General features: G+C 40.1%; 1 protein-coding gene across 2 annotated transcripts; it reads right to left on the bottom strand.

The window, feature by feature from the left end:
- Nucleotides 1-2,077: 2,077 nt before the first annotated feature.
- Nucleotides 2,078-12,168, bottom strand: mettl4 (methyltransferase 4, N6-adenosine). 2 transcript variants are annotated; one of them, XM_071484935.1, is made up of 8 exons: nucleotides 11,755-12,168; nucleotides 10,841-10,906; nucleotides 9,622-9,982; nucleotides 9,344-9,413; nucleotides 8,296-8,470; nucleotides 8,102-8,208; nucleotides 7,920-8,011; nucleotides 2,078-2,804 (listed from the first exon to the last, which is right to left on the bottom strand). In XM_071484935.1, exons 1-8 carry the CDS (start codon nucleotides 11,983-11,985, stop codon nucleotides 2,554-2,556), a joined length of 1,353 nt encoding a protein of 450 aa, XP_071341036.1. In that variant the 5' UTR covers nucleotides 11,986-12,168; the 3' UTR covers nucleotides 2,078-2,553. The 2 variants fall into 2 exon arrangements, with proteins under 2 accessions (XP_071341036.1, XP_071341037.1); XM_071484936.1 differs by lacking the exon at nucleotides 2,078-2,804 and adding an exon at nucleotides 2,835-7,445.
- Between the last annotated feature and the right edge of the window lie 64 nt (nucleotides 12,169-12,232).

Below are 12,232 nucleotides of genomic sequence, written 5' to 3'. Positions count from 1 at the left end.
GCAAAATGAGGACTAGACTAGATTTTTAAAGGGGCACTCCACCAATATTATATGTCAAAGTCAATGAATTAGTCATGAGGAGTAGCTTCAGCCTGTGGAAACAGTTGTATAATGTCTTCTGTAGCTCTGGGAGGAGTCGTGTTAAGACATTACCCAGGTGTCTCAGCTCTGGCAGGGGATGCCATATAGTTACACAGTGAATAAAGAACCCAGTCTTTTTGAAGCATTACTCAGATGAGGATACAGGAATCTCAGGAGTCGCTATGGTAATGCAACACTACATCTAAACAGACAGGCCAAAACTTGGTGGCAGGAAGTGTCGTGGGCCATGGAAGAACTGTTAAAATTTTGGTGTGGATCCGGTTAAAGGGGCAGATGCGGGAATTTTTATCACTTTCCTTTACATTACATTTTTTGATAATTCCGTCAGTTTCTCAGGAAATCATGTTTGGATCTTGATGTAAAAAATCTGACATATTTATGGAGTTCAAATGTATGAGTTTCTATAATTTGGTGTAGATATAACAACTCAGATCCAGTGGAAGAAAATGCTGAATCCGCATTACACAGCAAGTACAGGGTCTTTAATAGTACGTAACAGTGCATATGGCACCGTTTGTATGACAGGAACACTCATGTCAGTAATTCATTCAATGTGCAACTAATAAAATGCCACAATAAAAATAGTGGTTGTGATGTGTATGAATTAGAAAATTTAAAAAATAAAGCTACACTTGAGAACAAAAGACTTGCAGGTTTGTTTGGCCTTGGTGGAGGTATGTGCTCTGCTGATTTTTCTTACTTCAGAATCAGAATCTGATTTCACTTTGGCTCCCTATAGAGCAATATGATTATTATAGTTAGCTCTAGCTACAGTTAGCTGACTTGTGTTGACAATGTTAATTGATTTCATTGGTTGTGTCAATTACAGGCCTTTAAGAGGGATGAGCTGTGGGCCACCCTGATGATGCTCTCAGCGGTCTGGAAGAAAGGCCTTAATGACTGCATTGACATCATTCAGCAGTACGTTGTGGGCTTTTAGGCTCTGTTAATATTTCATTCCATGTTTTTGTACTTTATCTCAACAACTATTACACTGCATTACACAGAAATATACATAGAAGAGGAAAGTAGCCATCTATCAATTGTTAATAGTAACCTTCATAGTGATGAATTTCTTGAGCCACAATGTGTGTAACAATACAAACTCACGTCAGAACTGAGAAGTTTTCTTCAGCATCAAAGTAATGATGATATGACCAATGATTGATATCTGTGCATCCATGGATACAAACAAGAGCTGCTAATAGCAATTTTGATATATTCTTAATGGTGTCAGTTTGCCAAAATTAAAACAAATATGGAGGAAAAACAAAAAGTTGCAACCCACATCATCAACCAATTCCATTAGAACATTATACTTCCTGTTTATGAAGACATTGTGGGATATGTAGTTCCAAAATTGAGTGTCATTATCATCCTCTAAAATCCATTAATATTAACTTTTTCATGTGGCATTATCAATAAATATATTTTTTTTTTACATTGGAGGGTGTTGGGCGGAGTGTAAAGACTCAAACTGACTGGACCCTCAACATTTTCACGAGCCTTAAGTCACTGTTGTTTACAGTTTAACAGCATCTTTGATTTCTCTTTGAATGTCATACGGAAACATCCCTCAGCTAAGTACTTCTCTGCCTCTCATCATTAACTTACGTCAGGCCAGATATGGAGCAATAGATGAATAGGCTAGTGTGTTGGGTGTGCGTGTTGGAGAGAGACAGAGAGACAGAGAGCATGACGAGGTAATGTGTAAATGATCCTGCTGGAGTCGCACTCTGGCTTCATTAGCTGTGATGTGTACTGTGCTGCAGTGGCCGTTACTCATCCTCATCTGCCTCAAAGACAGCTCTGCTCATCCCCCACAACACCACCTCTCCTTCCTCTGGACACCACAGACTCATTAGGGAGGCTCCACCTTGAAGGAAAACGCAGCCTATGGGCTACACTGACAGTTACGGAAGAGTGTGACTTTCAGAGGAAACAAGGAAAATAACAGACAAATTATAAGAGGATATAACTGGGTGTCCTTGACAATGCCATGGTTGAGTAGTGTTGTTCAAGTGAAAAACTTTTAATTAAAATTTATGTGAAAGCAAATCAAAATGCACCTGAATATGAAATTCTATTTTACTGGGATTGAGAAACATTTTTAAATTCAGTTCAAAAAAAGCACAAAATGAATAAAGAATAGATAGAAACACTTTGATCATCCTTAAGGCACATTTTGTTTAGAAGAGGCAAATATAAAAAACCTTGTGTTGTTTATCTGATTGCAATGTGGTAAATGAGGTTCAAAACAGAGCTGCACAAAAATGCACTTTCATCTCTCCAACTGCATCAGCCCTGTGATTCACTACCTTAAAAATGCACCCAGACTCAAAAGGAAATCAACGGTCCCACATGCATGAGAAATACAGATCAAAAGGAACTGGTATAGAAAAATTTTACCAATCTTTATTAAAAACAAAGTGAAATGCTGAAGATGAGTCATTAGTCCACAGTGGTGGGCCGATGATGAGGAGGAGAGGATTCTCCAGGTGACTTGGATGCTGGTGTGGGTTTGTCTGTGCAGATCTCATCTTTAGAAATGTCTTTTGGATCATCTGCAGGTGTCAGAGTGAAATAGTTCGAGTGCTGAAATTTGAGCACTTCATTGCCCCAGCTGGTCCATCCGGGTTGCAGACTTCGAGCAAACAGCTCCAAACACATGGCTTCCTCTCCAACATACAGCTTCAACACCTCTACACAAAGGAAGAAATAAGGAAGAGGAATGATCATGGATGGATTAACTCACTACAGCACCTGACACAATAAAGCTGTTGGGCCTTAAGTTTAATTTGAAATGACATGTATCAACACAAAACACGGCTTGAGCTGCTACTCAGAAATGCAGCAGAATTGGACCAATTTGTGCATCTGTTTACAGCGCAGCCAAACAAACTGTGGACAGAGAATATTCATCATATCATGTTGCTTTAATAAAGAAGACGCAATAAGACAGTCAACAACCTTGTCCAGTGTGCTGATGCTGAAATCATGTTCAAATTTTATTTTCTGTATGACATGAAAAATGCAAACATATGCTGACCTTTGTCCGAGATTATCACATTCAGTATGTGCGTACACTGTGTCCTGTGAATCTACCAGTAACAACAAAATCTGTTACAGGCAATTCCACTAGTTGCAGGATGGAGCAGTGTTTTTATGAATGGGTCACCGCTCTGATTGTTCTCATGCAAGTGCATGAGGAAACTACACTGGAACATCATATACGTTTTCTAGGAATTGTAATTGCGACCGGATTATGTTTTCTATTACTATAAAAAGAAAATGTTAATTAATGTATTTTAAGTCTTAATTATGTTAATACTGAATGTATCAATAATACCAACATGGTTAATTTTGTCAAACAGTTATGGATAACAGAAATAACAAACATCTATTCTCACATGGGAATCGAACATTGCTCTCTGGGTCTTTTGTTGACCCATCCATCCACCCCAACCTCCTCCTGATGCGGACTTTGTCGCTCTACCTCCTACATCACCGCACTTTTCCCTTTGCTCCTGTCATAATTACTACGGTCACTAGATGTCGCCTAACAACAAAACGTAACTAAATGCTTGTTTTTTGTAGGAGAACCTTTCTAGGAGATGTGGTACTGGTAACTGCCAAAGGTTTGTGGTGGAAATATGCCAAGAAGTGTAGCAATATGCCAGGAAAACCAGGGCTGAAGAAGACTGCAAGAAAGCAAACAAAGCAGGAAAACTGGCTCTTCCAAGTGGTTTTTTGAGGAAGGAAATGCACTCAGCATGTTTGTTAGACCCCAAGGATACAAAATGCAGTGACCCTGAGGCTTTCAGGTGCTAGGTATGTTTGCCCACTTGGTAATTCAACCTTGGGAATGACAAGAGAGATAATAAATTCAATTGGAAATTTTAATGAATTGAAAGTTGGGTTGTAAAATTACTTCACTGTTACCATTTCTTATGGGAGCACTTTGCTTGTTACTCTGTAATAGGCAGAGGACAGCACTGGCAACTGCCCAGCTCCATCACACCACAGCACAGGTATTTCTATGTGGACTGGCAGTGACCTTGAGTCTATAAGTGATGATATTCCAGCAGCAGCACACCTGACAGATACGTTTCACTTCCTCCCCTGTGCTACTCTGTCTGCTCTTGTGCAGGCTCAAACCACCCTGACACTCGACTCAGCCAACACTCAGAGAGTTAATGAGCTCAAAAGCCTGATTCCCAAACTGAGCTAACCTGCACAATGCCGTGTCCTGCCTCCCGTTTTCTCTTCGTATGCATGTCAGAGAGACAGAGTCACAGAGTGGAAAGGCCAAACATGCCGTTCTCGGACTAATTCAGCCCGAACCGGTGACTCAGCTCTCAAAGTTGAACAGAGAATAAAAGGTCTAATTATCCTCTTAACTATGAAAAGGGACAACATATGAAACTTCTACCAAGAAAGGCCTGAGGCAAAGGAAGGTGTTGCTTAACTGCTGTCTAGACAAGGAACATTTTCAGTTTTAGTATCCTCTCCAGAGTTGATCCAGGATTAAGTGAGCCAGAGAAAACTAATTGTGTTGTCCAGAGCTGCTCAGTTTGTTCAATTGCAGGCCAATGATTAATTTCATTTCTTTCTATCTTTTCTTTCCTCGTTTTTGTCAGTATAATAATTGACTTTGATTCTCTGCACAAATATGGAGTGCCACAAGGTTTGGTTCTGGGCCCCACGTTAATCTTCATTTATGATTATGATATACTAATACCATTAAGCATCTTTCTTGTTCCTTATAAAACAGCCACTGAACGTATAATACTATTTTTAAATTTATTGTTATTATTTTATGAAAGGCATTTAAGGTGGCAGTTCAGTCGTTTTTTCTTTCAACAGGGCAATATTTCTCAGTGAATAATTATTCTCATCTCAAGCTCCCATTAAAAACCAACTAAAGTTTGAACCAAATCAAAAATGAAAGCTGCACTGACCCCAGTGTTGTCCTGTGTGTTGACAGGTACAAGGGAGTTGGACTGTATGCCTGGGTACAGTTTCTCTTTAAAGTTGCTCTATTCGATATTTTTATATTAAAAATGTTTGAAATTATTATGTATAATCTGAGTGGGGTTGTTAATAGTGAAAACCCACAGAATCATTGCTCGACTCCGTAGTTCCCCTTGACTGTGCAAGATGTTTTCATAACATATTGTTTACTTTTCTTTTTTTTTTTGTCCAAAAGTTTACCAGTTCAATTTTCATCTGTTCATTTTTCAGCTCCAGCAGGCAGTTGTTTTTAATGGAACAGCTCTAAAAACCCTCTGTACACTACCTGTTCAGCACCAGACAGACAAAGTGTTTGAATAGCTGGTGAAGATAGTGGAGCATTTTGCAGCTAATACAGTGTTAATAACATCAATGTTATGTTTAAAGCTTGTTCTGCTGCCCCCATGTGGCCAAAGGGTCTCAGGTTATTTTTGCAAAACAAGAACAGACAGATGCATTTAATTCTAACCTAATTTTGGCTTCCTTACTCTGCCTAGCCATTTTAGAGTTTATTAAATAGATTTCACAGATCATATTTATGTCACAGAGGGGACCACATTAATTACATCGTCCTCAGGGGATCTCAAAATATTGAGAATTCAAACGCTCTACAAGCAGCCCCTAGTGGCATTGCTGCTCCTTACACCCAACTGGATGCAGACTGTGACGAGGACCATCTGACACGCTACGGTGTCTCAGTCACGCACAGCTTGAAAACGAAAGGAAATTAGACAATTAGCATCAGGGTTTCAAGACTCTGGTATGACCAACATGAATAGCTGACCAATCCGGAAAACGTTTGTTTTTAAATAGGCTGTCTTAATTTTTAACTAAGTAAGATCAAGTAAAATGGGATAGTTGACAAAGAAAGCTTAAAGTTGTAGCTGCCAATGAAACATACTGGTGCATAGATCACACACATAATTTCCCAGTCAACAGTAATGCAACCCACACCACTGGCAATGTGCCTCTTTCTGAGATAAGTATTAGGAGCAGCCACTTAACCACTAATTAAAATACCAAGTTGGGAAGGGACTTAGTTTTTCACAATTTCTAAAGTTGCAGGGGGCCAGAGAAGTGCAAATGCTTTTTTTTTTTTTTTTTTTTTTTTTTTGCAGCTTGACCATCTGGCAAGGATGTGTTGTATCTGTAGTGGAGTAATGGTGTCCCTTAACTCTCCATAGCAACCATGGATGTCATTGACAGAAGCCCCATCTGAGAGGGGAAGAGAAGTGGGTCAGGGTTTCTCAGCGCTGCAGATCTGAGGGTTGTGGCTTCACACCGTCGAGGCTGCCCACTGGCTCGAGCAGACCTGACATACTCGACATGAACACAAAGTACTGCTGAGTTATGGGTGATAGCTGGTGATAAAGGTGTGGGATGAAAAATTTCTGAAATTTCTACCAGTTGCATAATCTATTGCAGGAGTGAACACAAGAAAAACAAAATCATCCGTCAAGCCTTTAGGTGTTATCATCTTAAATAAATAATCTGGTCTGCTTTCATTGGCGACTCTATAAGATTAGGGTCAAGCTCTTCTAATATTTCAAGCCTCACTGCAATTTCCAACTATTACACTCACACATTCAAGCCACACCCACTACCAACAGAGCTTTCTCACCTCTGACAGAATAACAACAGAGGCATAGTAACTGGAGCTGAAAATAGTTATAAATGCTGTTTATTCTGGCCATTTAGAAGTGCCTCTTCATTTTAAATACAATGAAAAAGTAACACAAAAAGACATTTTTTCTACCATTTTGTCTTTAATTATTAGTGCAACTGACTCTCGGCAGCTTGTGTAGACGAGTACACCTAAATAAAAATGTTGTGTGTGTTATAAGCTATAAAAAACACAGCAACAAATAGAGTGACTGGAATAAAAAACAGCTCTGAGTAAAACTGCTGAGAGGCTTTGCTATGAACAAAGAATCACACATGGAGACTGAACACAATTTGTATACTAATCTACTTAAGCTCTATGGTATCAGTTCCAGAATAGCATCTTTATGATTTAAATCAATGTATTTCAACAATATCCAGCCAATTCCACGAGGTGGAGGCTTTTCTGTGCCTCTGAAAGGGCAGTGGCAAACACTGGCCCTGTGTTGCTCTCCATACTGCACAATAAATCGCGTTCCTCTGAGAGGGAGGGATATGACGTCAAGCCCTTTCTTATTCAGCCGCTGCATATTCATTATCAAAGTCTTAGATTGATTCTAAGTAGCAGGGTCCATGTTGGAGTCATGTCTCACCACACCACAATCAGTGCAAACAGGATAAATTTCACATATCTGAGCAGCAGAAGTTCAAGCTCTGACAAATCCAACCTGTGAAGGGATGAGGGTTCCAGTCCTGTAGTTATTATGGATACAGTAAAGACCCTGTATATTGTCTTTTCTTTCAAAAGAAAATGCGAACTTTCTGCAGTGAAAAAGTAACACATTCAAGGAGTGTGATATTTCCACTTAAATAATGTAATAAATCAATAATTTATTACTTTCATGTGTTCATTTCTCATACAAAAACACATTGGAGTCATAATTTTGTATGTTCTAACTGCTGCCATGTTGCAAACTGGAAGAAAATATAAATGGCTTTTGAAAAAAAAATTAAATTTCATTCATGCAAACCTGAAGAACTGACTCAGGTGTAAAACAATTGCTTTTGCATCTGTGCAGGCTGTAGCAGGATTTAGAGCTTATCACTGAAGCTGATAACAATCACTGATGTTGCAGCATTGCCCTCTGCTGGCACAGTAAAACACAACAGTATTGTGCTGACATGAATTTGAAGATATTTACCTGAGAGTGAGGGCTTCTGGGAGTGGAGAGCTGATGGGACGCTGACGATCAAACGGCAGTCCTCTACAGGGACCTCTGATGTCTCTGAGGAGCTGAAAGCAGTATTATTTAGATATATGCCATTTAAGGGTTATAGCATAAACATTATTAGAACCAAGAAACAGAAGTCAAAGATTTTACACCTTATGGGGGTATCTGAAGAAGAACGATATCGGCCCAGAACCAGCACTTCGTACGGCTTCTTGTGCTGTGAATCCAGTGGAAACACAAACTGTCCAGATGTGGTCACCTGAAGGACAAGAGCAACCCCTTAAAACATCTGGAATCACACCAACAGGTCAGATTTGAGAGCTGTATCTATGCAAAGTTTCTGCACCTTGATCCAGAACCATTCGGCTACGACCTCTATCCCCCAGTGTGGATACAGCTCATCACGGACGAAACGCAGGTGGCTGGGCCGGTTTGTGACCCAGGTGACAACCAAACAGTTCGTAGAAGCCAGTTGGGGTATAGGGAGCCGTTTCAGCTGTGATGAGGGCAAAGAACTGTATCTTTTTTTGTTGAGGAAAAAAAAACATAAATTAAAAAAAGATGAAATCAGTGTAAATGCATTCTCTCCTTCAGTATGATTCTTAAGATGTCTCTGTACTGCCTTATGTACAGTACGTGTCAATGAATGTAATAATGAACTGGGGGTTGAGAGTAAATTATCTTGGATTTTTATCTTGGGTTGTTATGAAATTTGATACAGACATCCAAGGTCCCATGGAAATAAATTCAAATGACTTTGGTGATTCCGTGACTTTTCCTTTCGCACCACCAACAGGTTCAAACTCACACGAACTGAGTGAAATATCTCAATATCTACCAGATGGATTAGCACAAATTTTAGCAGGCACTATTTGTTCTTGTTTTTTTTTTTGTTTTTTTTTAATGTATCGTTGTGACTTCGGTCATCCCCTGACTTTTCCACTGGCTGCTGAAATTTGTGATTTTGAGAGAGAACAACTGTTGAAATCTTGTACGCACATTCATGTTCCCCCCGGTATCAATTCAAGTAAAATTAGTGATTCTTAAACTTTTTATCTAGGAACTTCATCAGGTCAAAACTTTAAAACAAAGACACATTCCACACTTGGACCATTAGCTATAAAAGGGGTCTCAAGTAGACACTGATTCATTTCAAGGGGTCGAGAGGCAGAAATGTTGGGAGCCACTGGTGTAAGGTATCGTAATATATAGGCTTTAGCTTTAGAATTGAATTCTTTAACTTGTTTAGTATAGTTCCTTAATCTGTTTCCTCCTCCATCCTCTTTAGCCTGTTTTTGTGCTGTCTCAACATGTAGATTTAATCCCTGGAGAGCAATAAAGTCTTATCTTCCTTTCTAATTTAAACCTTCTAAGATACTTAAAAGACAATTTACCTGCGACTCCTTTTCACAGACTTGTTTTCCCACGGTGGATCCATAACTATTAAATCAAACTTTCGTCCATCTGTTTAAGAAACAAGCAGCTTTAGAAAACAGGCTGGTACACGGGCTGGGAGTCACACTACAGTTATTTACAACAATACATTCAGAGAGGGTTGTGTTACCACGGGCATGCAGGTGGAAGGCATTTTGTTATTTTTCAACCCAAACGCAAGACAAAAAGTTCATGTTTCCCTCTGATTCAGATGCACAGTTAAGAACATTGTACTCACAGTGGAGTAGCGGCTGTATTCTTGTGAAATCAGACAGCAGGAAGGCCGTGTGTGGTGGTATTACATATTCCTCTCCCATTAGTGTAGCCACTGTGGTCCAGTCCTCCCTGTTCTCTGTTACCCGAGAGAACAAGTCAACATGTGCTGTGCGGCCATCCTCAGCAACAAGTAACTGAGCACACTCCTCCTGCTCCTCATCGTCCACCAGAGGAAGCTCTTTAGCCATTTCACAAAGAGCGGCAAGGCTGCACTCCTGGAAGGGAAGAGGCTCCGTCACTGCATCTGTCGCTCCGTTCAGGTATCCGAGGAGTTGGGCAGCATCCACCAAGGACTTTGTTCCCTTCAGGATGACAGACCTGATCTGCATCAGCACACATCACAGAGATGATTGTGACTGGGTGGTGTGAATTAAACTTGTAACGTCTGTCAGTGGTGGAAAGTAACGGGATCATTTACTCGTTCTGAGGTTCGGAACTTGAGTAATTTCCTTTTCTGCTACTTTATACTTCCACTCTAGTACATCTCAGAGGCAGACATTGTACTTTTTACTGCATTTATTGGACAAGTGTTGTCAGAAGATTATTTAAAAAAAAATGTAACTAGCTCCCTGGATAGCAACCTGAGTTGAGGATATGTAGTGGGAACATCCCTCCCTCTGTTGAATTCCACTGAGAGATAACGCAGTGAGCTCATAATAAAAGTGTCAAAATGAACATTGGCCAGGTGAGGAAGCACCTTTCTCGAACCCGGGAGAGGCTGATGTTCTGACATGATAACCGAATGAACGGGGGGGGGGGGGGGGGGGGGGGGGCATCAGACCCACTTTATGACCTTTTGGTGTCACCCCAGCTATGAAAGGGATAGACAAGATATTCTACACATTCTTCCTGTCAAAACCTGGCGCCTACTTTACCCACATTGCAACTCAACAGCCGACTGTTCGGTTGGAGTTTAGATTAGAGATTATACTCTAATAGTGGCTAATGTAGCTTCAAGCTGCTAGTAGAGGTAGCAGGAGTAGGCTACAGAAGTCTACTGGGCTCACCTCTTTCTAACTCCACACCATCCATCTTCAAACTTGCAATCTACAACCCCAAACAACTGAGTAAGAAAGTTAGATTTTCCCCATTCCAGTTGTTCCAGCTGTGACACATTCTTTTCAGCGAAAAAAGATATGCGCAGCTAAGACTTAAATTTGGAGAATGAGAATCAACCCTACCTTCTCGTGGAAAACTTGAGAATCAATTTCCCCCTGGTTGAGTTCACTGTGTTTCCGTTTCCTCTTCTGAAAATCAAAAGCACAAGTAAGAACAAGAATCATTACAAAATGTTTCACAATCATAAAGGAAACATTTTATAATGTTAGGGGTGTGTATTAAGGCAGGTACATCACTGCATTATGCTGCATTGATTTGTGATTGAAAAGCAAGTTGTACTGATTGACTATAATGAATTCACTGAGCTGTTTTGAGAGAGGCTTAGATTTGTCTTGTAAATGAGTCTATTTCCCTATGTGTCCTATTGTACTTTGAATGAGTAATGTAACTTTTTGCAATATGTAGATGTGTTAAGAGAGAAATTAAATGTATTAAAATGAATTTGGATTATTCAAACAAAATGAATAGTCACACAAAATTCTTGCTAAATCAAAAGGTTATTCAGGCTGTATTACTTAATATGTTATTCAATAGACAGCAGCACTCTAAATGTTTTATCAAGTTGTTTAATTGTGTTTCTGGCTGTTCATTACTTAACACCCAGAAAAAAAAAGGCCTGACAAATATTTTCTTTAATAACAAACTGATTGTTCTGTGTATAAAATATAAGAAAATAGAGAAATATAGCCATCATTATTACCTGAGGTTAACATGTTCAAATTGTCTAATCAACTGCCAGTTTACTACCATAGTAAAAAGGGGAAATGTTTTCATTTAAGAGTCTGGTACCTGAAAATGACAAATAATCAATTATCAAAATTGATAAATGATTGAGCTCCAGCCACCGGTGTTGCAGACACACACTGAAACTGCCCCAGGGCCGGTGAGGAGGTTGACCAGGCCCAGGCTGGTATTACTGAAGTCGGGCACAGTACCTCTAAACTGTACTTGAGTAATTTTGTGGTGCGGGATTTACCTTTGATGGTTTGTTTACTTTCTGCAACACATCCGCGTTTCCACCATCCACAGCAGCACCAGCATTCACACTATAATGGCTTTTTAAAATCTGGAAACACTGCCTTTTAAAACGACACCTGACAAGAGACTTTCGACCACCTCTCCATCGGATACAATGCGAATAGCCCTGATCGATGAGTGAACAGGCGTTCAAAACCCAGCCTTGGCTGCTTTGGACCACCACGGCCATTGTGGAGCTGGTTGGTTGCAGCTAAAGCGGTCATGTGTTGCATACAGCTGGGTTATGTTGGTCCGGGACCACACAAAAACGTGCCTGAACAGCTCGGTTTCCCTGAAAATGAAACTTACGGCGTTGGATTTGTTTTTACGACTTCGCGGGAAATGAAACTCACTGCGTCTGTCCCGAACGGACTTCCGTAGAAACGCTGGTGCGTTCAGGTTATTTCGGCACAGTGGGAAAGAACAGCAACAAAATC

Source organism: Trachinotus anak, unplaced genomic scaffold (genome assembly GCF_046630095.1).
Source record: "Trachinotus anak isolate AG129_WGS33_773 ecotype Australia unplaced genomic scaffold, CSIRO_AGI_Tana_v1 ptg000009l, whole genome shotgun sequence".
In the NCBI taxonomy this organism is placed as follows: Eukaryota; Metazoa; Chordata; class Actinopteri; order Carangiformes; family Carangidae; genus Trachinotus; species Trachinotus anak.
Note: the sequence above shows the minus strand (reverse complement) of the source record. Positions and strands in the feature narration are given on the sequence as shown.

Bases quoted from the DNA above. Each gene is read 5' to 3' on its own strand.
- mettl4 (XM_071484935.1), bottom strand. From the start codon at position 11,985: ATGGCCGTGGTGGTCCAAAGCAGCCAAGGCTGGGTTTTGAACGCCTGT. The intron at 8,209-8,295 runs GTGCAGAAACTT...CTTGTCCTTCAG, and splicing joins CCGAATGGTTCTGGATCAAG to GTGACCACATCTGGACAGTT. The intron at 2,805-7,919 runs GTAAATATCTTC...TCCTTTGTGTAG, and splicing joins CCAGAAGCCCTCACTCTCAG to AGGTGTTGAAGCTGTATGTT.